The sequence below is a fragment of the Pelophylax lessonae genome (assembly GCF_965119305.1).
Source record: "Pelophylax lessonae genome assembly, chromosome: 2".
Taxonomy (NCBI): domain Eukaryota; kingdom Metazoa; phylum Chordata; class Amphibia; order Anura; family Ranidae; genus Pelophylax; species Pelophylax lessonae.
In genome coordinates, this window is record NC_138769.1 from 136,677,293 (window position 1) to 136,701,269 (window position 23,977).

Below are 23,977 nucleotides of genomic sequence, written 5' to 3' on the forward strand. Positions count from 1 at the left end.
CTGATTGAAGTGGTCTATGAGGGGCCGAATTTTGTGGAGCCGATCGTATGCAGGGTCTCCCCGAGGACGACAGAGTTCATTGTCGCTGAAATGCATAAATCGCAGAATTTGCTCGTATCTCGTCCTGGACATAGAGGCAGAGTACATGCGCATATGGTGAACTGGGCTAGTGGACCAATATAGCCGCAATTCACTCTGTTTAGTTATGCCCATGTGGAGGGAAAGGCCCAGAAAGATCTTAAATTCGGAAACCGTTATAGGTTTCCAGCCGAATTGTCTGGCAAGGTGTGAATTTGGGTTGGCGGCGATGAACTGTTGTGCATATAAATTTGATTGATCCACAATAGATCTGTAAAGATCTTCCGTGAAGAACAGCTCAAAAAAGTTCAGGGGCGTAAAACCAGCTGTCTCCACGTGGATTCCAGGTTGGGCGGTGAATGGGGGGAAGTACTGGCGCTGTAGTATCAGTGGGTTGCCAATTAGGAAATGCCAGCGCATCAGGGAGGGCACTATGGGCTCTACGGGCCTGTCTTCGAATACGCGGTGGCTGCGGGCCACTACTTGTGCTAGCCACCGCACCAGCTTCAACTGCACTTAGGGGACTCGCCACGTCACCAGGTCTTACTGCAGTGCTGGTTGTACTAGGTCCAGGTTGTACTAGGCCGCTGGCGCTTGCCAGGTCGCCAGAAGGATGAGCGGCACTAGTACCCACACTCTGCTCCATACGAGCACCCTGCGATTCCTGCATCACAACAACTTCAGAATGGGGTCGGGTACGCCTGGGTCTAACAGGGACCCATCTGTCGTCGGAGCTATCTGTCAGGGAGCCGCTGCCGTCATCAGGTTCATATACTGACACTAATTCGGTCATTGTAGCTTCCCCTTCGCTATCAGATGACTCGGTCAGCATAAAACTGATAAGCTCTTCATCCCTGTACGAACGTTTGGTCATTTTGGTAACTAAATTTACTCGTACAGTGATGCGACTCACAGGTAATAAAAGCACCTGGTTGTCGAAGATTATTTCAAGCGCTACAAAAAAAAACTGCTAATGCTAGCAGGGATCAGGCCTGACTCTGCTAACACAGCGGTTTTGTGTCTTGTGTTTTTTTGCAAGTGACAGTAATCTATTGATTACTACACTTGCCTTGGTGAAAGGGTTAAACGCAGGTGCTGGCCGGAATCAGTACTGATCGTGCAAACACCGCGTTTTGGGAACCCTAAACTATGGGGGCGCTAGTATAGTTCTGATCAGATCAGATATTGATCTGTTCAAACACTATACTAGAAATGGAAGTTTAGGTGCGTGCGTGCGTGTGTGGCAATCAAGGGGTTACTTCTAAACTATGCGCTGGGGATCTGGGGGGGGGGGTGGCGGGGACCCTAAACCTCCTTTGGGAAAGAAACTAGCTAGCTAGCGCAACCTCAAGTCACAATGACACCAATACAAAATACAGTAAAAACAGTATATTATGTGTGTATTAGTGCTAATGTGACAGAGGGTGTAGGGGTTAACGGGATGTGATCAGGGGGGGATCAGGGGTTTAAATCTTTATTGGAAGGGACTGGCGGGTATCCTAAGGATAAAAGGAACGGTGGCAAGCGCTAAACCTGGTCACAAGTCACACTTATACGGGTATATAGAAAATGCTATATACTGTATACAGTGTGCGTTGTGGCAGGGGGTGTAGGGGTGATCAGGAGGGGATCAGGGGATTAAATCTTTATTGGGCGGGTGGCGGGGACCCTAAACCTCCTTGGGACACAAACTTAGTCGCCTGCGCTAATTCTGATCACAATGACACTAATACAAAAATACAAAAACACAGTATATTACGTTTGTATTAGTGCTGATGTGACAGAGGGTGTAGGGGTTAACTAGCGGTGATCAGGGGGGGATCAGGTGGGATCAGGGGCTTAAATCTTTATTAGGGGGGGTGGCGGGTAATTCAAGTGGAAAAAGGGGGGTCGCAAGCGCTAGACCTGACCACAAATCACACTTATACGGGTATATAGCAAAATGCTATATACTGTATACGGTGTGTGTTATGGCAGGGGGTGTAGGGGTGATCATGGGGGGGTCAGGGGCTTAAATCTTTATTGGGCGGGTGGCGGGGACCCTAAACCTTCTTGGGACAGAAACTTAGTCGCCTGCGCTAATTCTGATCACAATGACACTAATACAAAAATACAATAACACCGTATATTGCGTTTGTATTAGTGCTGATGTGACAGAGGGTGTAGGGGTTAACGGCGGTGATCGGGGGGGGGGTCAGGGGAGATCAGTGGGTTAAATCTTTATTAGGGGGGGGTGGGGGGTAATTTGAGTGGAAAAGGGGGGGTCGCAAGTGCTACACCTGTTCACAAATCACACTTATACAGGTATATAGGTATATGCTGTATATAGTGTGTGTTGTGTCAGGTGCTGTAGGGGTTAATTGGGGGGGCGATCGGGGGTGAAATGTGCCTATCTAACTGTGTGTGGGTGTGCTTGGTGCAGTACTCACAGTAAGATGTGCTCTCCTCTCACGCTGGATCCAAAAAGACCGTTGTGGGGGGAGGGCACATCTCCTCTAAGCCTGTGTTTACATTTCACAGGCTTAGAGGATGATCTGATTGGGCAGGACCGATCAACAGGTCCAGACCAAAAATGATTGGCCTGGACCTGATGACTGATCGGTTCTGAACCCAATCGAGTCATCATCGGCGGCGGGGACGCGCGGGAGCGCGCACAGGGCCGGCAAATTGTGCTGACGTAGGCCTACGTCAGTTTGCCTGGCCGGGGCTGAGTGCCGACGTAGATCGTCGTGCGCCGGTCGTAAAGTGGTTAAAGACATGGATAACAAGGGACAATGGTCTGGTTCCCACCAAAGCACGCCTCCATCCCAAAATATATATAGGAAAAGAGAAATTGGCCCACGGGACTCTAGACGAGGTGGGTGCTAGTGGCTGGAGATCAATAGGATGCACAATACATGTGTAAAGCAATATATGATTTTATTGCATCATATAAATACAAATAATAACAACATGTACTCAAATAGCACACGGCATAGCTCAATAGCTGAAATATAAAATGTATAAAACATGAACAATGTTACATCGCATATAAGCAAACATCTTGGTGTGACCGCTTGATTTTCATGATAGCCTGAGTAGTATATTAGAATTCCATATTGATACAGTATATTGCATAACGAACTGACGCGTTTCGGGAGCAACATCTCCCTTCTTCAGAGTTCAGTATATGCAAAATATATCTACAAAAAATTTTTTTTTAATAATGGGTTGGAGTAAAGGATAAAAAATGAAAAAATAGAGTATAAAAGGATTAAATAAAATAATCAAGGCTAAAGGAGTATTGGAATACTCACGGATCAAATAAAAAACCGAATGGAAAAATTGGACTCCCGTGTGGGAGCGGCGGACCATGTCTGACCCGGGAGCTGAAGGGTCCCGATAAGATGGCGACCAGAGAGAGGGGGGGGGGGGGGGTCCATGGCAGGTGGGTGATGGATGTGAGGTAGAGAGGTGAGGAACGCTGAGGGTGGACCCTCTCCGCCCGCAGATGTAAAATATATTTTGAATATACTGAACTCTGAAGAAGGGAGATGTTGCTCCTGAAATGCGTCAGTTCGTTATGCAATCTACTGTATCAATATGGAATTCTAATATACTACTCAGGCTATCATGAAAATCAAGCGGTCACACCAAGATGTTTGCTTATATGCGATGTAACATTGTTCATGTTTTATACATTTTATATTTCAGCTATTGAGCTATGCCGTGTGCTATTTGAGTACATGTTGTTATTATTTGTATTTATATGATGCAATAAAATCATACATTGCTTTACACATGTATTGTGCATCCTATTGATCTCCAGCCACTAGCACCCACCTCGTCTAGAGTCCCGTGGGCCAATTTTCTCTTTTCCTTAAAGACATGGATGAGCAAGTTTGGGTGGAGGAGCTTGACTGGCCTGCACCTCAACCCGATAGAACACCTTTAGGATGAATAAGAGTGGAGACTGCGAGCCAGACCTTCTCATCCAACATCAGCACCTGACCTCGCATGTGCTTCTGGAAGAATGGTCAAACAGTCCCATAAACACACTCCTAAAACTTGTGGACAGCCTTCCCAGAAGAGTTGAATCTGTTATAGCTGCAAATGGTGGGCCAACTCAATATTAAACCCTACGGACTAAGGGCTCTTTCACACGGGCGATCCGATCAGATCCGCCTGTCAGTTTTTTTAGGCGGATCTGATCGGATCCTCCATGCAGCTCTATGGGGCAGCGGGTGTCAGCGGAGACACCTCCGCTGACATCCGCTGCCATCCGCATCCGATCCTGTCAGTGAAATCTGGACGGATGGAAACCCTATTTTTCCATCCGTTCAGTAATCGGATCGGATCGGATGAGAGCGGACAGGCGGTCCGCTCTCATCCGATCCCCCATAGAGGGCAGGGGGGCTGAGACACCTCCCTCTCCGCTCTGCAAGCGACTGTACTTATAAAGGCCCGTACACACGTACCGATCGTCGGCATACAAACGTCGGTGGACGAAGGATCTGCCGATTGTACGCGTGTTAGTATGGTGCCTCCGACAGATGTCTGCGCACAATCCGCGGACAAAAGTCTTTCGTGCAAACATGAAAATATTTGTATGCCGACACCAGAACGGACGATTGTTCGCCTGTCAGTACACAATTCGGCCGACAGACCGCAGATTTGCAAGACTGGGCATGCTCAGAAAATAGAAAACACAGGGAAAGTTAACCATTACATGACATCACTTCTGCAGTCGGCGGACAAAATTCTTGTGCTGTCCTTGTGCTGTCTTTGCACTTTTCAGCAGACACCGACATCCCGGGGAGAAAAGAGGAACATTTGTAAGCCGACCATCGGTACGTGTGTACGGGGCTTTAGATTTTCTCTTGCCTCCTATTTTTGGCACAGCTTCACAATTTTGGATCTCCTCTTGCTTTCTTTCTCAGTGACAGCAGTCAACAGTACATAAATAGGGGTGATATTCCCAATGGAGACTAGGGCAGGAATACAACTTTGACAGAGGGTCTAACCCTTCCCCCACTCCACAACCTTAAAAAATGATTTCCTAGAAATACACTTTGAGACCTCATTCACACAGGTGGTGATATACAGTACATCTGTGCATCCAGAGGGTATATTTTATACTTTGACCAGGTGTAAATGAATGATAAAAGGGGAGTTGGATGGGAAAGGCTGTATGAATTTGACTACAGCGTTTGGGGTATGGTTGTGTTTTGCCAGAAATTTCACGTTTAGTTTTGCCTGAAACTGCACGTTTAATTTTTAGTAGTATCAGTAAACCTTTATAAGGCTGTGAATGGAATATTTAGTTCCATCAAATTTGAATGCACACATGTGTTCAGAATCCAGGACAGCTTGATGGTGTCTCAATGCAAAAAGTACAAACGCCTCTTTAAATGCAGTTGTGGTTGGCATAACAAATGGAAATTTACCACTGTATATATACATGCATGGGGGTGAACAAAATAACCAAATTATCCTATTAGAATATTTAAAGCAGAAATCCCAGTTATATTCCCCACATACAGTGCACCCAGGAAAGTATTCACAGCGCTTCACTTTTTCCACATTTTGTTCGGTTACAACCTTATTCCAAAATGGATTCAATTGATAATTTTCCTCAAAATTCTGCAAACAATATCCCATAATTACAATGTGAAAGAAGTTTGTTTGAAATGTTTGCAAATTTATTACAAAGAAAAAAGAAATGGAAAAATAAAATGTACATAAGTATTCACAACCTTTGCCTAATATTTTGTTGAAGCACCTTTGGCACCAATTGCAGCCTCAAGTGATTTTGAGTATGATGCTACAAGCTTGGCACACCTATTTTTGGGCAGTTTCTCCCATTCTTCTTTGCAGGACTTCTCAAGCTCCGTCAGGTTGGATGGTAAGCGTCGGTGCACAGCCATTTTCAGATCTTTCCAGAGATGTTCAATCAGGTTCAAGTCTGGGCTCTTGCTGGGCCACTCAAGGACATTCACAGAGTTGTCCCATAGCCACTCCTTTGTTATCTTGGCTGTGTGCTTAGGGTCGTTGTCCTGTTGGAAGATGAATCTTCACCCCAGTCTGTGGTCTAGAGCGCTCTGAAGCTGGTTTTCATCAAAGATGTCTCTGTACTTTGCTGCATTCATCTTTCCCTCGATCCTGACTAGTCTCCCAGTTCCTGCCGCTGAAAAATATCCCCACAGCATAATGCTGCCATCACCATTCTTCACTGTAGGGATGGTATTGGCTGGGTTATGAGTGGTGCCTGGATTCCTCCAGACATGACTTTTGCCATTCTGTCCAAAGAAGAGTTCAATCATTGTTTTGTCAGACCAGTGAATTTTGTTTCTCATGGTCTGAAAGTCCTTCAGGAGTCTTTTGGCAAACTCCAGGCGGGCTGTCATGTGCCTTTTTTATTGAGGAGTGGCTTCCATCTGGCCACTCTGCCATACAGGCCTTATTGGTGGAGTGCTGCATAGATGGTTATTCTTCTGGAAGGTTCTGCTGTCTCCAAAGAGAAATGCTGGAGCTCTGTCAGAGTGACCATCGGGTTCTTAGTCACCTCTCTGACTAAGGCCCTTCTCCCTGATCGCTCAGTTTTGCTGGGCAGCACGCTAAAGGAAGAGTCCTGGTGGTTCCAAATTTCTTCAATTTACGGATGATGGGGGGGCCACTATGCTCATTGGGACCTTCAATGCTGCAAAAATATTTCTGTACCCTTCCCCAGATCTGTGCCTCGCTTAATCCTGTTTCAGGGGTCTACAGACAATTACTTGGACTTCATGGCTTGGTTTGTGTTCTGTTAAGTGTGGGACCTTTTAAAGACAGGTGTGTGCCTTTTCAAATCAAGAGGGTTGGCCGGGGGATTTTTGGATGTGATGTGGATTCTACTTTGACATGTAATTGTTTCCTATCCATAGTCGGCTGTATCTCAAAAGACTGCCGATGTCTGCAGGCAGCTTACCCCATTTAAAATTCAGCAGACTGATTCTGTAGATCAGGGGAGATTAAAATTCACAGAGGTCCAATCGGTAAAATCTTCTTCTTCTCAAGCAGAGGTCCGAATCAAAGTTTGTGCGATGATTCAGATCCTTCACATCACAGCCCTCTCCTCCTATATCACAATCCTGTTCTTAGGGCCAGGGCCGGCCTTTGGGGTGTGCGAGCTGTGCAGCCGCATAGGGCTCCATGGGCAACAGGGGCGCCGTGCGGCCATCACAGCTTGCAGATGATCAGGCCGCACAGCTGGAGGTAAACGGCGACCGCGGCCTGGAGAGGGTTAACACAGCCGCGGCTGCCGCTTACTTTCCGCTGTGCCTTGGTCTCCTAGCTGCAGGGCTGAGCTGTGTATCCCACACAGGTCAGCCTCCGATCCGCCGATCCTCCTCTCCTCCTCTCTGCAGGGACGCCAGAGGAGAGATTGTCAGCTTCTCCTCCTCCCGCCCCTTCTCCTCCTGGGTCTGCCCGCCCAGACTCCCCGGAGATGTGTGGGCGGGAAGTTTTAAAGAAAGAAATAAAAGCTGCAGACAACGTGAGCCTCCATAGTGAGGTAAGTAAGCTCTCTCTCTCCTGCAATAAATGTAAGGAAGGGCTCTCTGATGTAAGGGGGGTCTCTGTGTGTGGGGGGGGTCTCTGATGTAAGGGGGGCTCTATGTGAGGGGGGTCTCTTTGTGGGGGTCTCTGATGTAAGGGAGGGGTATCTGATGTGTGTGGGGGGGGGTCTCTGATGTAAGGGGGTCTCTGATGTGTGGTGGGGGGTCTCTGATGTAAGGGGGTCTCTGTGTGGGGGGTCTCTGATGTAAGGGGGACTCTGTGTGGGGGTCTCTGATGTAAGGGGCAGGGTTCGTACGGTCCTGGAAATCCTGGAAACGTTTTGGAATTTTTAGATGACACTTTCCAGGCCTGGAAAGGTCATGGAAAATTAGGAAACACACTAGGTTTTGGAAAAGTCATGGAATTAAATTACTGTGGAGGGGCGGGGAGCGGATGCTTAATTATTTTAATTATTTTATGATTACACGGAAGGGGGCGGTAACCGTTTCGGCTACCGCACCCCCGCGTCATCACGTTCATGCGGCCGGCCCGCCCTCCAGTGACGCTTCCGCTGCCTCATTGGTTGATAATCTCCCGGCTGTTACTGCTGCTGCTAGCCAGTCACAGTGTCTCCAGGCAAACCGCGGCCGGCCCTCCCCGCTGCCTGATTGGGGCATCTCCTCGGCTGCTGCTGGCCAGTGACTGACAGTAAGGGCAAACTGCGGACCCGGAAGGACACCTACCTGTACCAGTGCTATACGCTGAATGTAAAAATGCCCCCCCAGTGTTCTTTAGCCCCCCCCAGTGTTCTTTAGCCCCCCCCCAGTGTTCTTTAGTCCCCCCCCGTGCTCTTAGCCCCCCCCCGGTGCCAGAGATGTATAGTAACGAAGTAGAACTACTTAAGTACTGTACTTAAGTACCGAAATGCGGTATCTGTACTTTCCCAGAGTAGAATTTTTTTCTTCTACTTTTACTTCACTACATTTTTTCGATGATTTCGATACTTCTACTCAAGTATTTTTTTTTTGTGCTGCATAGTTACTCGTTACTTTTAAAAAAATTACCACTGCCAGAACAGTAGATGGCAGGTTGCATAAAGCTCAAAAAAATGTGTATAATGTCATTTGTAAATCAGCGCATACGAAAATAAAGGCTGTGTATAATAAAAGCTGCTATACCAAATCTTTCCAATAAAAAGAAAATATGAAACAAACAAATAAATGGTGCTACAGCGCTTAAAGTGCATCAAGAAACTACTAACAAACACAGGTTAATGATTTGAATAAATCATTTGAAATAATAAAAAACAATATGATGTTCAAACTTTTGACTTCTTTCTTTAATAACTACATAACACAGTACTTGTACTTCTACTTTCAGTACTTGAGTAGAATTTTTTTTTCAAAACTACTGGTACTTTTTACTTTTAGTACTTAAGTAGCAATTTTTTTGAAAAAACTACTTGCAATACTTAAGTAAAAAAAATGTTGAATACTTTAGTACTTCTACTTAAGTAACTTTTTCTGTGAGCACTTCCACTTCTACTCAAGTCACTTTTTGATCGAGCACTTGTACTTTTACTCAAGTAGAAATTTCGAGTACTTTATACAAGTCTGCCCGGTGCTCTTCAGCTCCCCACAGTGCTTTTCATCTGGCTCCCCCAGTGCTCCCCAGCTCCCTGGCTCCCCCCTCAGTGATTTCCAGTTTCGCCCAGACAGTGCTCTCCATCCCCTGGTTTTCCATGCTCCCCCCCGCGCCTTCCAACCCCCCTGCAATGCTTTCCAAACCCCCCCTTAATTCTCTCCAGTCCCCCCCCCCCCCCCTGTGCTCTTCTATCATGTCTGCAGTCTCTGACCTTCTCTTGTTTCATGTCCGCAGCCTCTGACTACCTCCTGTATCATGTCCGCAGCCTCTGACTACCACCTGTATCATGTCCGCAGCCTCTGACCACCTCCTGTATCATATCCGCCGCCTCTGACCACCTCCTGTATCATGTCCGCAGCCTCTGACCACCTCCTGTATCATGTCTGCAGTCTTTGACCTTCTCTTGTATCATGTCTGCAGTCTTTGACCTTCTCTTGTATCATGTCTGCAGTCTTTGACCTTCTCTTGTATCATGTCTGCAGTCTTTGACCTTCTCTTGTATCATGTCTGCAGTCTTTGACCTTCTCTTGTATCATGTCCGCAGCCTCTGACCACCTCCTGTATCATGTCTGCAGTCTTTGACCTTCTCTTGTATCATGTCTGCAGTCTCTGACCACCTCCTGTATCATGTCCGCAGCCTCTGACCTTGTCCTATATCATGTCCGCAGCCTCTGACCTTCTCCTGTATCATGTCCGCTAAATGTACAGTGTGTGTCGTAAAACGTTTGACATTTCGAACATGGGAGAGGCAGTGCTGTCTAGCCACGCTAAAGGTGCAAAGCACCAGTCTGCAGCTGCTTGCTTGACAGCTTCCAATCCGATCGCTGGCTTTTTCACCCGTGCGCCTGAAGTGACACCGGCTCCCAGCTGCGGCAGCGGTGCTTCCATCTCATCTATTGTAAAGCAAGGGACCATTTTGAGTCACGCTGTATCCAGAAACGAAACCCTAACTGCAGAGGTACTGTACACTACAAAGATTGTCATTTATTTTAGTAAAAATATGCTGGGTGTGACATGGATTTTCTTCTTATTTAACATGTATGCATAGACATTTCATGAAACATTAGGTCATGAATATTTACGTGAAGTCATGGAAAAGTCATGTAGTTTTATTGGTGAAAATGTGTATGAACCCTGAAGGGGGGGGGGGCTCTGTGTGGTGGTCTCGGATGTAAGGGGGGGCTCTGTGTGGTGGCGTCTCTGATGTAAGGGGGCTCTGTGTGGGGGGGTTTCTAATGTAAGGGGGGGCTCTGTATGGGGGCATCTCTGATGTAAAGGGGGGGCTCTGTATTCGGGTCTCTGTAAGGGGGGGCTCTGTGTGGGGGGGTCTCTGATGCTGGGGGGGTCTGTGTGGGGGGTCTCTGATGTAAGGGGGGGCGCTGTGTGGGGGGCGTCTCTGATGTAAGGGGGGGCTCTGTGTGGGGGTTTCGGATGTAAGGGGGGGCTCTGTAAGGGCAGGCTCTGTGTGTGGGGTCTCTGATGTGTAGGGGGGCCTCTGTGAGGGGTGTCTCTGATGTAAGGGGGGCTCTGTGAGGGTCTCTGATGTAAGGGGGGCTCTGTGTGGGAGGTCTCTGATGTAAGGGGGGCTGTGTGTAGGAGGTCTCTAAAGTAAGTGGGGCTCTGTGGGGGGTCCCTGATGTAAGGGGGGCTCTGTGAGGGGCTCTGATGTAAGGGGGGGGCTCTGTGAAGGGGGTCACTGATGTAAGGGGGGCTCTGTGTTGGGGGGGTCTCTGTGAGGGTCTCTGATGAAAGGGGGGCTCTGTGTGGGGGGGGGCTCTGATGTAAGGGGGGGCTCTGGGAGGGTCCCTGATGTAAGGGGGCTCTGTGGGGGGGTCTCTAATGTAAGGGGGGCTAAGTTATTAGTGATCATTAAAAAGAAAAGTCAAAGTGCAAAAAAGGTGCAAGAAAGTGTGTGTGTGTGTGTGTGTGTGTGTGTGGCACCACAGGATTAGCTTGCACAGGGCGCCTGAACACTTAAGGCCGGCCCTGCTTAGGGCTGGTTCACACCAGAATGCAATGCTGAAAAGAAATGTTCTGTGCACATTTTCCACACCATGCTCTAAAAGCACTGCCTGTGAAATCATCTGCAGTGAATGTCAGAATATTCTTAATGACATCCCAAATGCAGATCACAAATGCAGTGTGTTTGTCTGTACCAGACTGCACACAATTTTGGTATGGTGCATTTGTGAAACCTAAAGCATGCACTCGTTTTGTGCAATTTTGGTGTGATTTCAGCCCATTCAAATAAATGGGTGGAAAATCGCATTGCACTGAATCACACTGGTACTTGCTCCATGTTCCTGTGCGATTCAGGTTTGATCCTGCCCTCACTGTCCTTAGTCCCCCTTCACATCAAGATCCCCAACTTGACATCACAGTTCACCCATCACAGTAGTATCCTCTGCCCCCCCCCCGCTTTAGTGTCTTCTGCCTTCTCCCCCCCCCCCCCTCCACAGTAGTGTCCTCTGCTCCTTCATATTCCTCTTCCTACAGCAGTATCCTCTGCCCCCCTTTACTCTGCTAACTTACACACAACAGAACGAGAGGCAGTATAGAGCTGCCCGAGTTAACTTTCCCAAATCGCCTTTCAGGACAGCACCTGGAGAGAACGTAGCTCCACCCAATTTCCCAGGAAACACTGCAGTCTTTAAATCCTCCTCTTCCACCATGCCTTCAGTTATTGCGTTTCCCCTGCCATGGTGGAAGCACTGCAAGAACCAGTCAGGGGGGCTGCTGTGACGTGAGTCACTTTGGCTGGGGGGCTTGTGGAACCCAGATTGCTTTAGGGAGGTTGGGAAACTCCTTGTCCAGATTCCCCGACCCCTCCTATGTGTAAGTCACCCTGTAACTATTAGGGGCACAGGGTGACCAAGAACCCCAGTCGGGTCTGCACTAATCAGACTCGCTGTACAACCACACCGGACTCAGCATTTTGTGTTACCCCCGTTATCCTGTGTTCTATATGTGTGGTTTGTGTTGAAAGAGTGAAGGACCTCTTTCACACTTGGGACAATAATATTTCTGGACAATGCCCCTCAAGAAATATATAAAGATAAACGGCTTGACTTTACAGATTGCGAGAATATTGCAGGAGTGTCTCATAGACCCTTGCTAGTGGGGTGGGGTCTGTTATTGTTAAGTACCTGCATTCCATTGTTCTATTGTTTCTGTCTGCCTTAATATAAACTTATTATGGGATGTATATGTGTATGTGGATTGGCTGCTAAGGGGGGAGGAGTTGTCCCACTGTGTATATCTTTGTGCATGTGTTTGAATAAACAATTTGATTCTGGTTGACTCCAAAACTTGTACTGACGTTCTTGGGGTAACTATAGCCAGATTCACGGATCCCCTGTTCCAGAGCTTAGGAAGCAGCTTCTTGGCGGAGATACCCAGTCGATGTCCGGATTCCGTCACAGCTGCGCTCTCTCCAGGTGGAGAAAGGGTAGGCTTACCTCTGTTTTTTTTTTTTTCTGGGTTGTGACCATCCCAGCAACCCCCCCAGTGGAGGGGGGGGGGGTTATCCAGAGTCCCCAGCCCTTCCAGCTCAGTGGAGTAGTGACTTGTCGGGGGATCCCGCCTGTGTGCCCAGGTTCCGCGGGCTTTGGGCCAGTAGGCAGTTAGGACAGGGACCCGTTTTTTTCGGGAGTCCCCGCATGTCGGTCCCGGCCAGGGAGTGCGTCATTTTCCGGTAGGCGGGACTTTCAGTGGGGGCGTAGCGGCTGTGGTTCCGGCTGCTGGAACACAGGGGTCAGGGGGCAGATCGAACGGCGATGCTTCCGCTTCTGGTCTCGCGGTGAGGGGACGCTGGAAGCGGGGATTGTAAACAGACAGAATTTCTGTTACTTCTGCTGCACACTCTGACGACATGGAGGAGAGGGCTGCAGCAGCTGCGGATGCAGACGCCATGAGCACTGGCCAGGCCCAGGTAAGAGGGGTAACAGTGGTGCCTCTGTCTTTACTTTTGGCCTTATTTTTTGTGTTTTGTGTGTTCCTCCTGTGGGAGTCCTGCGCTGTAAGTGCTGTGTATATGTTTCTCAGCCTTACAGCTTAGACTGGGAATTTTCTGTCGTTTAAATGTTGCTGGCACAGGTGGTCCTTTTAGGTGGTGGTAGTCTAATAATTATTTGCAGCTGTTAGGTGACTGCTGGTTTTTGTTTGTTTTTAGGTCAAGTCTATGCTTAAATTTAGGGGTCTTCCTCAGTACAAAGGAAGTGTCCTGCTTGTAAAAACCCCCTAAAAGATTCTTGGCCAAAGCCACTGTGTAAAACTTGCATAGCAGACCTCGTAAAAGAGAATCTTCAGAACGATGTAAGGATTTGTTCTCATCTGTGAAAGAGTTAACAGATACTTTAATTTCAGTTCATTCCTTGTTAGTCAAGATGCCAGCAACACAGACAGACTTCCAGCAAAGTACTTTTATTCAGCTCCTTAGCATTCACCTCAAAGTTGGCAGGGGCCAGTGACTCAGAGGAAGGAGCAAGTACACTTCTTTCCCTCAAGGATACAGATGAGGAGGAAGAAGAGGATAGTTCCAGAGCTTCTAGATATAAATTATCTTTAGAAGAAATAAATGATTTGCTTAAAGCAATCTATACTACCCTGGAAATCCAAGAGGAAAAGGCTCAGCTCTCGGTGCATGATAAAATGTATCAGGGACTGGAAGAATCCAAACATAGGGTATTCCCAGTACATAAGGTTCTGTCGGAGACAATTAAAAAAGAGTTGAAAGATCCTGAGAAGGCCCTTTTTTTCCTCCAAAACATTTAGGAGAAGGTTCCTCTTCGAAGATGGTGAGGTCCATGTGTGGACTAAAAGGCCCAAGGTAGACGCAGCCTTTTCTCAGGTCTCTCGTCGCACAGATTTGGCGTTCGAGGATATGGGCGTCTTAAAGACTGCAATGGACAGAAAAGCTGATTCTTTCCTTTAAAAGGCATGGAATTCCACCTCATCCAGTCTTAAGCCAGCATTGGCATCCACTGTGGTTGCCAGTAATCTGGAGTGCTGGTTGGAACAGTTTAAAGGACATGCGGAAGCAGGGACTTCGAGAAAAGATTTGAATCCTTCCCTTTACTGTTGAAAGCAGTCAAGTATATGGCCGATGCCTCTGCAGAATCAATTAGACTGTCTGCTAGGTCGTCAGCACTGGTCAACTCAGCGAGATGCGCTATTTGGCTCTTGACTTGGTCAGGGGACTCAGTTTCCAAGACCAAATTGTGCGGAATTCCTTTCTTAGGGGATTTCCTGTTCGGACCTCATCTGGAATCAGTCCTGGATAGAACGGTGGATAGGAAGAAAGCCTTCCCGTCTAAAAAATAAACCGCCTCTCAAAAGATTTTTGCCCTTTTCCTCCGTCCCAAAGGTGGAAGGGGCAGGAACAAAAGACTAGGTGTTGGTCCTCTTACAGGGGTAAAGGAAGAGACCGTGTACTTTTTAGACCTCCAACTTCTGATCTGGTCACTGATCTTTGTTGTAACAGACAAAGATATATACCTGAGCTCACCTTTTGAGCACTATGATTTCACTCACATTTGGTCAGTTCACTTCCCCCTTTTTTTTGCTTCTCTTCCTTTCCTTATTTTTTTTCTCTTTTTTTTTCTTTTCCTTTACTGCCTTCTTTCTTTTCCTGCCCCTAAAACCATGTTTCTTTTGGTGTTTCTGCTATACTTCCCATTGATGTCCTCTGCATCATGTGATGTAGTAATGCATGCACACTTGAAAATACTCCTATTACTTTTTTCTTTGCTACATTATCATGTGATGCAATACTCAAACTTACATACTTACACACATTTGTCTCAGCAGCATACACGGATATTCAAGGACATTTCTCACTATCTCTTGGTCTCTATTGTCCCCCATCTGTTCCCCATTGGGATGTTTGTCACCCCCACACCTCCAGCTCCCGGACTGTGCCTTTACCACCGCCTCGGGATTACAGTGGCACTTCATTTAATTTGGCTTCATTCCATTGCAAGTATGTATTCCCAGCATAGGGTCCTTCATATGTCTCTATACTTTGTTAGACAATATGATACATGTATAGATTTTTACAATTGATATTGATACTCTATATACTTTTCAGACCAGTTGATGAGCATGTACTCCTGAAGAAGTGAGCTATATTCCTCACGATACGCGTCGAGTTTTATGATGCTCCAGTTCAACTATGCAATGTCTTTACTGTACTTGCAAGCATATTTTATTCATGTATGTACATGTGGTCATATATTATGATTGTTACATTTTCAATAAATTTATTTGTATTACTACATCTCTTGGCCCCTCTGTGCTCATCTCAACTCAAAGTCCCAGGGCATCTTTTTTCCTGCTTTCCCTTCTAAAAATAAACCGCCTCTTAAAGATTTTTGCCCTTTTCCTCCGTCCTAAAGGGGGAAGGGGCAGGAACAAAAGACTAGGTGTTGGTCCTCTTACAGGGGTAAAGGAAGAGACAGTGTGCTTTTTAGACCTCCGACCTAAGATCTGGTCACTAATCTGCGTTGTAGCAGACAAAGATATACCTGTGCTCAAATCCCAATAGCTTGTTCATGTTTTAGAACTATCAGGTGCTAAAGGGTTCTGACCACAAAGTAACACTACACATTCTGGATGGACCATCTGTACACTGCTACACCCTTTCCAGCAAACTATATGCAATGAAAAAAAAGGGGATATTTAGTTCACATATATTGTAATACATGCTTAAGCTGACCAACTGCGTCAAAGTAATCCCTCTTCTGGCCAGTCCTACACTGCTTTGCCACTGCAAATGCTTTGGGTCACCATACCAACACAGGGCATAAAGACCCAAGGTGGGGGAGATCAACTGGTTAGTGTTACTATGTGGTCACACCCCTTTAGCACCTGATAGTCAAATACATGAACAAGCTATTGGGATTTGAGCACAGGTATATCTTTGTCCATTCGTCAGAAACATCGTCGCCCAGGGCTACAACCTGGAGTTCTCGGAAACTCCGCCGAGCAGGTTCTTGGTCACTCCTCTCCCTAGAGACAAAGAGAAAGCTTCCGCAATGATGTCCCTTTTACAGGAACTGATGCAGCAGGAAGTTGTATCTCTAGTCCACAGGGAACAGGAAGGCCGGGGCTTCTATTCTCAAATCTTTTTGGTAAAGAAACCCTCTGGCAAATTTCAAATGATTCTAAACCCCGAAGATTTTAAACAGGTCTATACGATACAAACATTTTCGATTGGATACAATCTACTTGGTAAAAAAGCTTCTATCCCCAGGGTGTTTCATGACGTCATTAGATCTAAGGGATGCTTACTTGCACATCCCAATTGCTCAGCCGTATCAAAAGTTTCTCCATCTCGCTGTCAACTTGGGGGATTTGATTTGGCATTTGCAGTTCAGAGCTCTTCCATTCGGTCTGTCTTCTGTACCCAGAGTGTTCACAAAGGTAATGGTGGAAGCACTGGAACCATTGAGGTTGAGGGGGATATCAATTTTCCCTTATCTGGACGACCTCTTGCTATTCGCAGACTCCAGAAGTCGGATGTCCGCAAACCTACAGGAGACTCAGTCCCAACTCAAGGGCCTGGGATGGCTCCTAAATTTGGAAAAGTTCAATTAGATTCCAGCGCAGGAGATTCGTTTTTTGGGGTACACAATAAACACAGTACTTCAGAAGGTTTTTCTCCCCCAAGGAAAAAATAAGAAAGGTCCAGTCCTCAGTGAGTCAGATTCAGACCAACCTCAGGGTATCGGTCTGGGTAGCGATGGCAGCCTTAGGCTTGCTTCCCGCATCCATTCCGGCCATCCAGTGTGCCATGCTAAGCTCTCGCCCTCTCCAGACAGATATTCTTCGAAAATGTTCACATCTAGAGCCCCTAGAGAAGCCAATCAAGATTGCTACAAGGGTGAAGAGGGCTCTATGGTGGTGGAGAAACCCAGTCGATCTGACAAAGGGCCTGATGTGGTTCTTTCCCCCTAAACAAACAGCTGACCATGGATGCAAGTGCATGAGGCCCATCTAAATGACCGTACTGCACAAGGGTCATGGTCCAAGGCAGAGGCCAGGAGGTCGTCCAACTGGCGGGAGTTGAAGGCCATCTTTCTCGATCTTTCAACAAGCTGTCAGGGATCAATATGTTCAGGTCCAGTCGGACAAAATGATGGCTGTAGCCTATATATCGAAATGGAGGAACAAGGAGTAGGAGCGTCTTGGATCTGGCCATGCAGCTTCTCGCATGGGCAGAACAAAATGTGGCTTCTCTAACAGCAATTCACCTGAAGGGTTCCCAGAATCTCCTGGAAGATCTCCAAAGCAGGAAAAAGGTATTAGAAGCAGAATGGAGCCTGAACCAGGAAGTCTTCCAGATGGTTGGAGAAATCTGGGGTCATGCTCAGGTCGATTTGGGAGCCAGTTAAACGCAAAAGCTCCAGTATTCTTTTCTCTTCACAGAGAGAATCAAACTTCGGGTCTAGACGCCCTTGCTCATCCATGGGACTTCCCCGTGAGCTATGTGTCCCCCCCCCCCCCCCCATCCCCTTTCAGCTGATACCGCTGGTCCTCAGGAAGTTCAAAGAGGAATCCACATATTTGATCACTCTCTTTTGGCCAAAGAGGCCTTGGTTTGCACCACTTCTAAATCTAGCCACGAAACCTCCCTTGAAGCTTCCGCTCAGGAAGGACCTTCTAACGCAGGGAACCCTGAATTGCCCGGAGTCTGATCGCCTACAATTGTCAGCTTGGTTTCTGAGGAATACCTCTTAAGGGCCAGAGGTCTGTCAGAGAAGCTCATTGCCACACTTCTTTCTAGTAGGAAAAAAGTGATTAGAGCAATCTACCTGAAGGTGTGGAAGAAATAAAATTCTTGGTGTTCTTTCAAGAAACTTCAGGTTAAAGATATAATTTCAGTTTTGGAATTCCTCCATGAAGGAATGGAAAAGGGACTGGCAGCCAGCACCCTAAAAACCCAAGTGGCGGCTCTTTCAGTTTTTTTTTTTTTTTTGAGAGAACTTTATCACAAGAAGCTTTAGTTATTAGGTTTTTCAAGGCCTTAGCTTGGAACAGGCCGACAGCCTTTAAAATTTTTCCCAAATGGGATTTATCTTTGGTGTTACAAGGACTTACTAAAGCTCCATTTGAACCTTTAGAGGAATCCCTGAGGAGATTGGTTCTTAAAACTATTTTTCTTGTGGCAATTAGATCGGCCCGTAGAATCAGTGAAATTCAGGCCTTGTCAATCGCAGATCCTTTTTTTTAGTTATATTTCCGGATCGATTTGTTCTCCGAACGGATCCGGCCTTTATTCCTAAGATTGCTACATCTTTTCATCATACTCAGGATATATAGTACTGCCTACCTTTTCCTTGGCTCCAGCTAACGCTAAGGAGTAGTCCTTCCATACTCTAGAAGTGAGAAGATGTTACACAATCTATCCATGACTAAGGAATTCAGAAAATCAAATGCACTTTTCATAATTTTCACGGGATCCCGCAAAGGGGAAAAAGCCTCCAAAAGTACTTTAGGAAGGTGGCTTAGGTAGGCAATCAAAGAAGCCTACATAACTCGGGGGGAAAATTCCTCCTTAAGGTATTACGGCCCATTCTACTAGGTCAGTGGCTGCTTCCTGGGTCGAAAGAGCCAGTGCTTCGCCTGAACAAATCTGCAAGGCAGCTACCTGGTCCAGTTTTTTTACTTTCCTTCGGCACTATAGGCTGGACTTACTGTCCAGCTGCAGATCAGGCCTTCGGTAGGAAGGTACTGCAGGCAGTGGTCCTGCCCTAGGGTAAGTTTCTCGGTTATCCTGTCCAGGTGCTGTCCTGAAAGGTGACTTGGGAAAACCTTAGTAAGACTTAACGATGGCGGTATTTCTAAGAGCCTTTCAGGATAGCAGCCTACTACTTTCCCTAAGTTTTTTTTCTGAGTTATGACTTAATAACCTGTTTTGGTTGTTTGTTATAGTCTCTGTTTTCCAGCATGTCGGCGCTACTCTATAACTGAAGGCATGGTGGAAGAGGAGGGATTTAAAGACTGCAGTGCTTCCTGGGAAATTGGATGGAGCTTTGCTCTCTCCAGGTGCTGTCCTGAAAGGCTCTTAGAAATACCGTCACTGGTAAGTCTAACTAAGGTTTTTCATATTAACAAGCTGGTGATTGGTTGCTAGGACTGCTCTGTATTCTAGCAACCAATCACCAGGTAGTTAATATGACAAGTTAGCTTGGGCAGCTCCAGATCCTGCCCTCCATTCTGGACTGTGCTGTCCCCACTCCCCTGTGAGGAATACAGAGGCAGCGGAGTGTGGGCTAAGAACCTGCTCCTAAATGGCAGACCATGGAGGTCTTGATGGGATAGTGGCTTGGTCCAGGTCTGGATCGCGGTTTGCCATTTATTGATGCCTGCTATATATTTTCACCCTAGATAATCAATCTGAGATGCTTTACATGTACTTACACAGTTTAGAGCAGATTTTCTCAACCTTTTAACATGGGGGAACCCTTGAAATAACTTACTGGTCTCAGGGAACCCCTACAAATAATTACTATATCTACAGTTCACAGTACATTAGTCTGACAGTCAATGTGAAATATGTTTCTTAAATTTGCGGTCTTCAGGAGAAATCACTTACAGTTAGCTAAAAGGATCACTGGTGTCAGTGGTTTCTTATCTGAGAGGCAGAATATGCTCATTGCGAACCCCTAGAAAACGTCTGTAGGAACCGTGGGATTAAACGGAACTCTGTTTGCAAAAGACTGAATTAGAGAAATGCCCCAGAATCCCTCAGTCATTTGTCACTTTAATTCACATTTAAGACTGTATATAAAATATTATGCTCTTTATGTGGGTAGGCTCTAACCAACACGTCTTTAGAACTCTCTTTGCGTATCTCTTTTCTGCCAAGGCTTCGTGATTCTTATTAAACAAGGTTGCATATTGGTCCAATAATACAAGTACAGTGGATATAAAAAGTCACCCCTGTTAAAATGTCAGTTTTCTGTGATGTAAAGATAAATCATTTCAGAACTACGTCCACCTTCTAACCCAGTGGTTCTTAACCTGGGTTCGATCGAACCCCAGGGGTTCGGTTGGTCAGTCTTGAGGGTTCGGCACACCCTCCGCTAGTACCATTTCGCTGTCAGGGACTATTTCTCCAGTTTCGGGCATGTCCTTCCGCTCGCACTCGCAGCTCTCTCTGCCCCTGGCTCACTCTCACTGCTGGCTGTGCAGCTCGGCTCCCGGCCGAATCCGATCCAGCCGGAGCAGGCGTCGCCTACTGTGGAGTGGTGGGGGGAGGGACTGTCAGGGGAGGGACTAACCCGTGCAGCGGCCGCCTAGCGCAGCGCGGGGGGGAGAACCGCCAGGCAGCCGCAGCAGCAGAAGAAGCCAGCAGGTGAGAGGCCAGAGAGTCAGTGGTGACAGTGGTGCTGCAGCCTGCAGGAGGAAAACCTAGCCTGTGATCGGGAGTCGGGACACAGGTGAAAAAAAGGTAGGACTGGAGTAGTACTGGCTGTACTAGTCTAGTGACTGTCTGACTGACTGACTGACTGACTGTGTGAGAACACTGAGAAGACTATGTAAAGGGGATCTATTTTATGGGGAACCTGGCCTGCTGTAAGGGGGGAGATCTAAATGGGGGACAGGACCTCACCTCACCCTGGCCTGCTGTAAGGGGGGATCTATATGGGGGACCTGGGATCTATATGGGGGACCTCACCCTGGCCTGCTGTAAGGGGGGGATCTATATGGGGGACCAGGTCCCCCATATAGATCCCCCCCTTACAGCAGGACAGGGTGAGGTGAGGTCCCGTCCCCCATATAGATCCCCCCTTACAGCAGGCCAGGGTGAGGTGACATGACACATGACAATGACATGAGAGTGGCACTTGCCAAGATAAAGCAGCGCATTTCTGAACTGGTCTCTGAAAGACAACAGCAGAAGTCACACTAATTTGCAGTAAATATTCATTATTATGTTTTTGTGTGAAAATCAAGTTTTAATGGTTTTGTTCTTTGTTCTTAATGGTTTTGTTCATTTTGTGCACCTATGTATAAATATATACCTAAAATAATATATACCTATGTTTTGAATTTGAAAAAATCATATTTTATTTTTCCAATTAAGAAGGGTTCGGTGAATGCGCAAATGAAACTGGTGGGGTTCAGTACCTCCAACAAGGTTAAGAACCACTGTTCTAACCACTTAAGGACTGTAAGGATTTGTCCCCTTAATGACCAGGCCATTTTTTGCGATACGGCACTGCGTTACTTTAACTTAGAATTGCGCGGTTGTGCAAAGCTGTACCCAAATAAAATTGATGTCCTTTTTTTCCCCACAAATAGAGCTTTCTTTTGGTGGTATTTGATCACCTCTGTGGTTTTTATTTTTTGCACTACAAACAACAAAAGAGCGACAATTCTGGAAAAAAATATATATTTTTTACTTTTTGGTATAAAACATTCCCAATAAAAAAAATTTTTTTATCAATTAAGCCAATATGTATTCTGCCACAAATTGTTGGTAAAAAATCCCAATAAGTGCATATTGATTTGGTTTGCACAAAAGTTATAGTGTCTACAAACTAGGAGATAGATTTATGTCATTTTTATTTATTTATTTTTTTACTAGTAAAGGTGACGATCAACGATTTTTAGCGGGACTGCGACATTGCGGCGGACAGAACGGACACCTAAGTGACACTTTTGAGGGGACCAGTGATATACTGCAGGTGTATCTTCCTGATGCATCGGTTTTAAATTGCAATGATTGATTTACCTGCAGTGAATATTTGAATGTTATAATTACTGCATTATAAAATAACCTCCTGTAAAAATGCATTACATATAATCAAAGAAGTTGATATTTGCAGCTTTCATTGCCTTATTTAATTTTTTTTTTCCTTTTTGAAGCTGCGCTTTAATCTGAATGTTGCTACTCATCCATCAAATCTGGCTACCCAGTTCTCAAATCCCTCTCCCATCATATTTGAGAAGATTTCAAGTCTTCAAAAGACGCATTTACAAAATAAATTGGAGAGAAAACTGAAATCCCAGTTGTCAAACCCTTCTCCCATCATTATTGAAAAGATATCAAGCCTTCAAAATAAATCTTTAGAGAAATTAACATCTGACAATTTGCAAAGTAATTCCTCCCCCTCAATGGCTTTCTCTGCTGTATCTGAAGAACGCTTGAACCTTGCTATCTGGCTTGTAAAGCGAGATCTGAAACAAAAGCGTTTACAGGAGAAGTTGGAGGGAGAACTAAAGTCCCAGCCAAACAAACCGCGTTCTCCTCCATTCAGAAGAGGGGTGATAATCGGCAGTCCTGAGAAGGCTAAAGCCAGAACTTTTGTAAAGGACAGGAAGCCTAACAGTTCAATAAAGCCTGAAGTGACAAAATCAGGTGCTTTGGTATATGTGTATACACCTGACAGGAACAGGAATAATGTAGAGGTGGCAGACTCCCCTCCTACCCATGATCCGGGGCCTGGTCTCATCCCAAAAACTGAAGCGGAACAGAATGAGCAGGAAGTAAGGCGTCTTCAGAAAGATCTACATTCTTGCATGAGGAAAATTGAAGAACTGGCCAAGAAAGGTAAAGCTTGATTTTCCCGAAATATGTAATAACAATAATAATATGTAATAATCAATGAATGCATTCCTTTGCATGTGCAGCAGTGATGTCATCCCATACAATGCTTTTCAGGCTGCTGTGCCGAAAAATAACTTTTTTTTTCCTACAAATGTATGTGCATTTTTTTTTTACATTTTTTTTTTTTTTTTTTTGAAAGGTAAACGTGGCCTTTATTATAACTTCTGGTTTTCCTTGTTCCATAGTGTATTGTATGTAATTTTCACATCTGCCCTATGTTATGTGAACACACTCCTCTGACCATTCTCATGGAAACAATCATTCGGCTGTTGCCTGCTTAACTGCTATAAACATTTTGTATCTGTACATGACTAGTCCCACAAACAGTTGTACTGTGGTCAGATCTCTCTGCTTATTAACAGTAGTGTGGTACCCTAGGACAACAATTCAGATATCCATTTTGTTTTAGAATGCAATAGAGATACTTTGGATCCCTTAGAAGAGGCCAGGGGCCGAATACGCCAGCAGGAACGGGCAACCAGATTTAGCAGAATGCTTTATGTTCTACGGCAACAGGTAAGAAATCTAGTTATTGCTTATTGATCAGCTTCTCTTAAAGTGGGAGTTGTCGTGGAAATTAATAGGGCTTGGAGCATAGAAACCCGCTTCAGTCCGCTCAAGATTATTACGCACCAAGCTCCATTAATAGCTTGTACTGAAAAGTACAAATGCACCGCTCTTTTGCATAACGGTTTACCAAGCTCTCGGCGACAAAGAAAGGAACAGACGCGCTGGGTCATTTTGATGCCATCTGCCAGGTCTCTCTCCGGATATGTATGTGTGTGCATGTGTGTAAGAGCAAGTGTTTTTTGTGTGTCTTCATGGATGAAATGGCTGTGTAAGCTGCTGTGTGAGCTTGTGTCTGTGTGTGTGTGTGTGTGTGTGTGTGTGTGTGTATGTGCCTTCCTGTGTCTTCTGTCCCCTGTGTGTCTCCCAGGGCAGGGCTTGGTTTATTTACAGCAAGTGAACAAAAAGGGAGTTACAGGGAGTGGCTTCAAGACCACCAATCACAGATACGTATACATTCAAAAAGCACATTAGAAACTGTAGAGTACATGCCCATAAATGGATATGAGCGAACAAAGGGCTCAACTGCCACAAGAAGCACATGGCTTTTCATTG

The 23,977-nt window shown here is 46.0% G+C and overlaps 1 protein-coding gene across 1 annotated transcript in view; it reads left to right on the plus strand.

Annotated features, from left to right (window-relative positions):
- The window catches only part of KIAA0753, a 100,306-nt gene that overhangs the window by 6,484 nt on the left and 69,845 nt on the right, over positions 1-23,977 (plus strand). The window contains exons 2-3 of the mRNA XM_082245419.1: positions 22,114-22,798; positions 23,265-23,371. Of these exons, the coding sequence (XP_082101545.1) occupies positions 22,114-22,798; positions 23,265-23,371 (792 nt within the window). The remainder of the gene's footprint in view (positions 1-22,113; positions 22,799-23,264; positions 23,372-23,977) is intronic.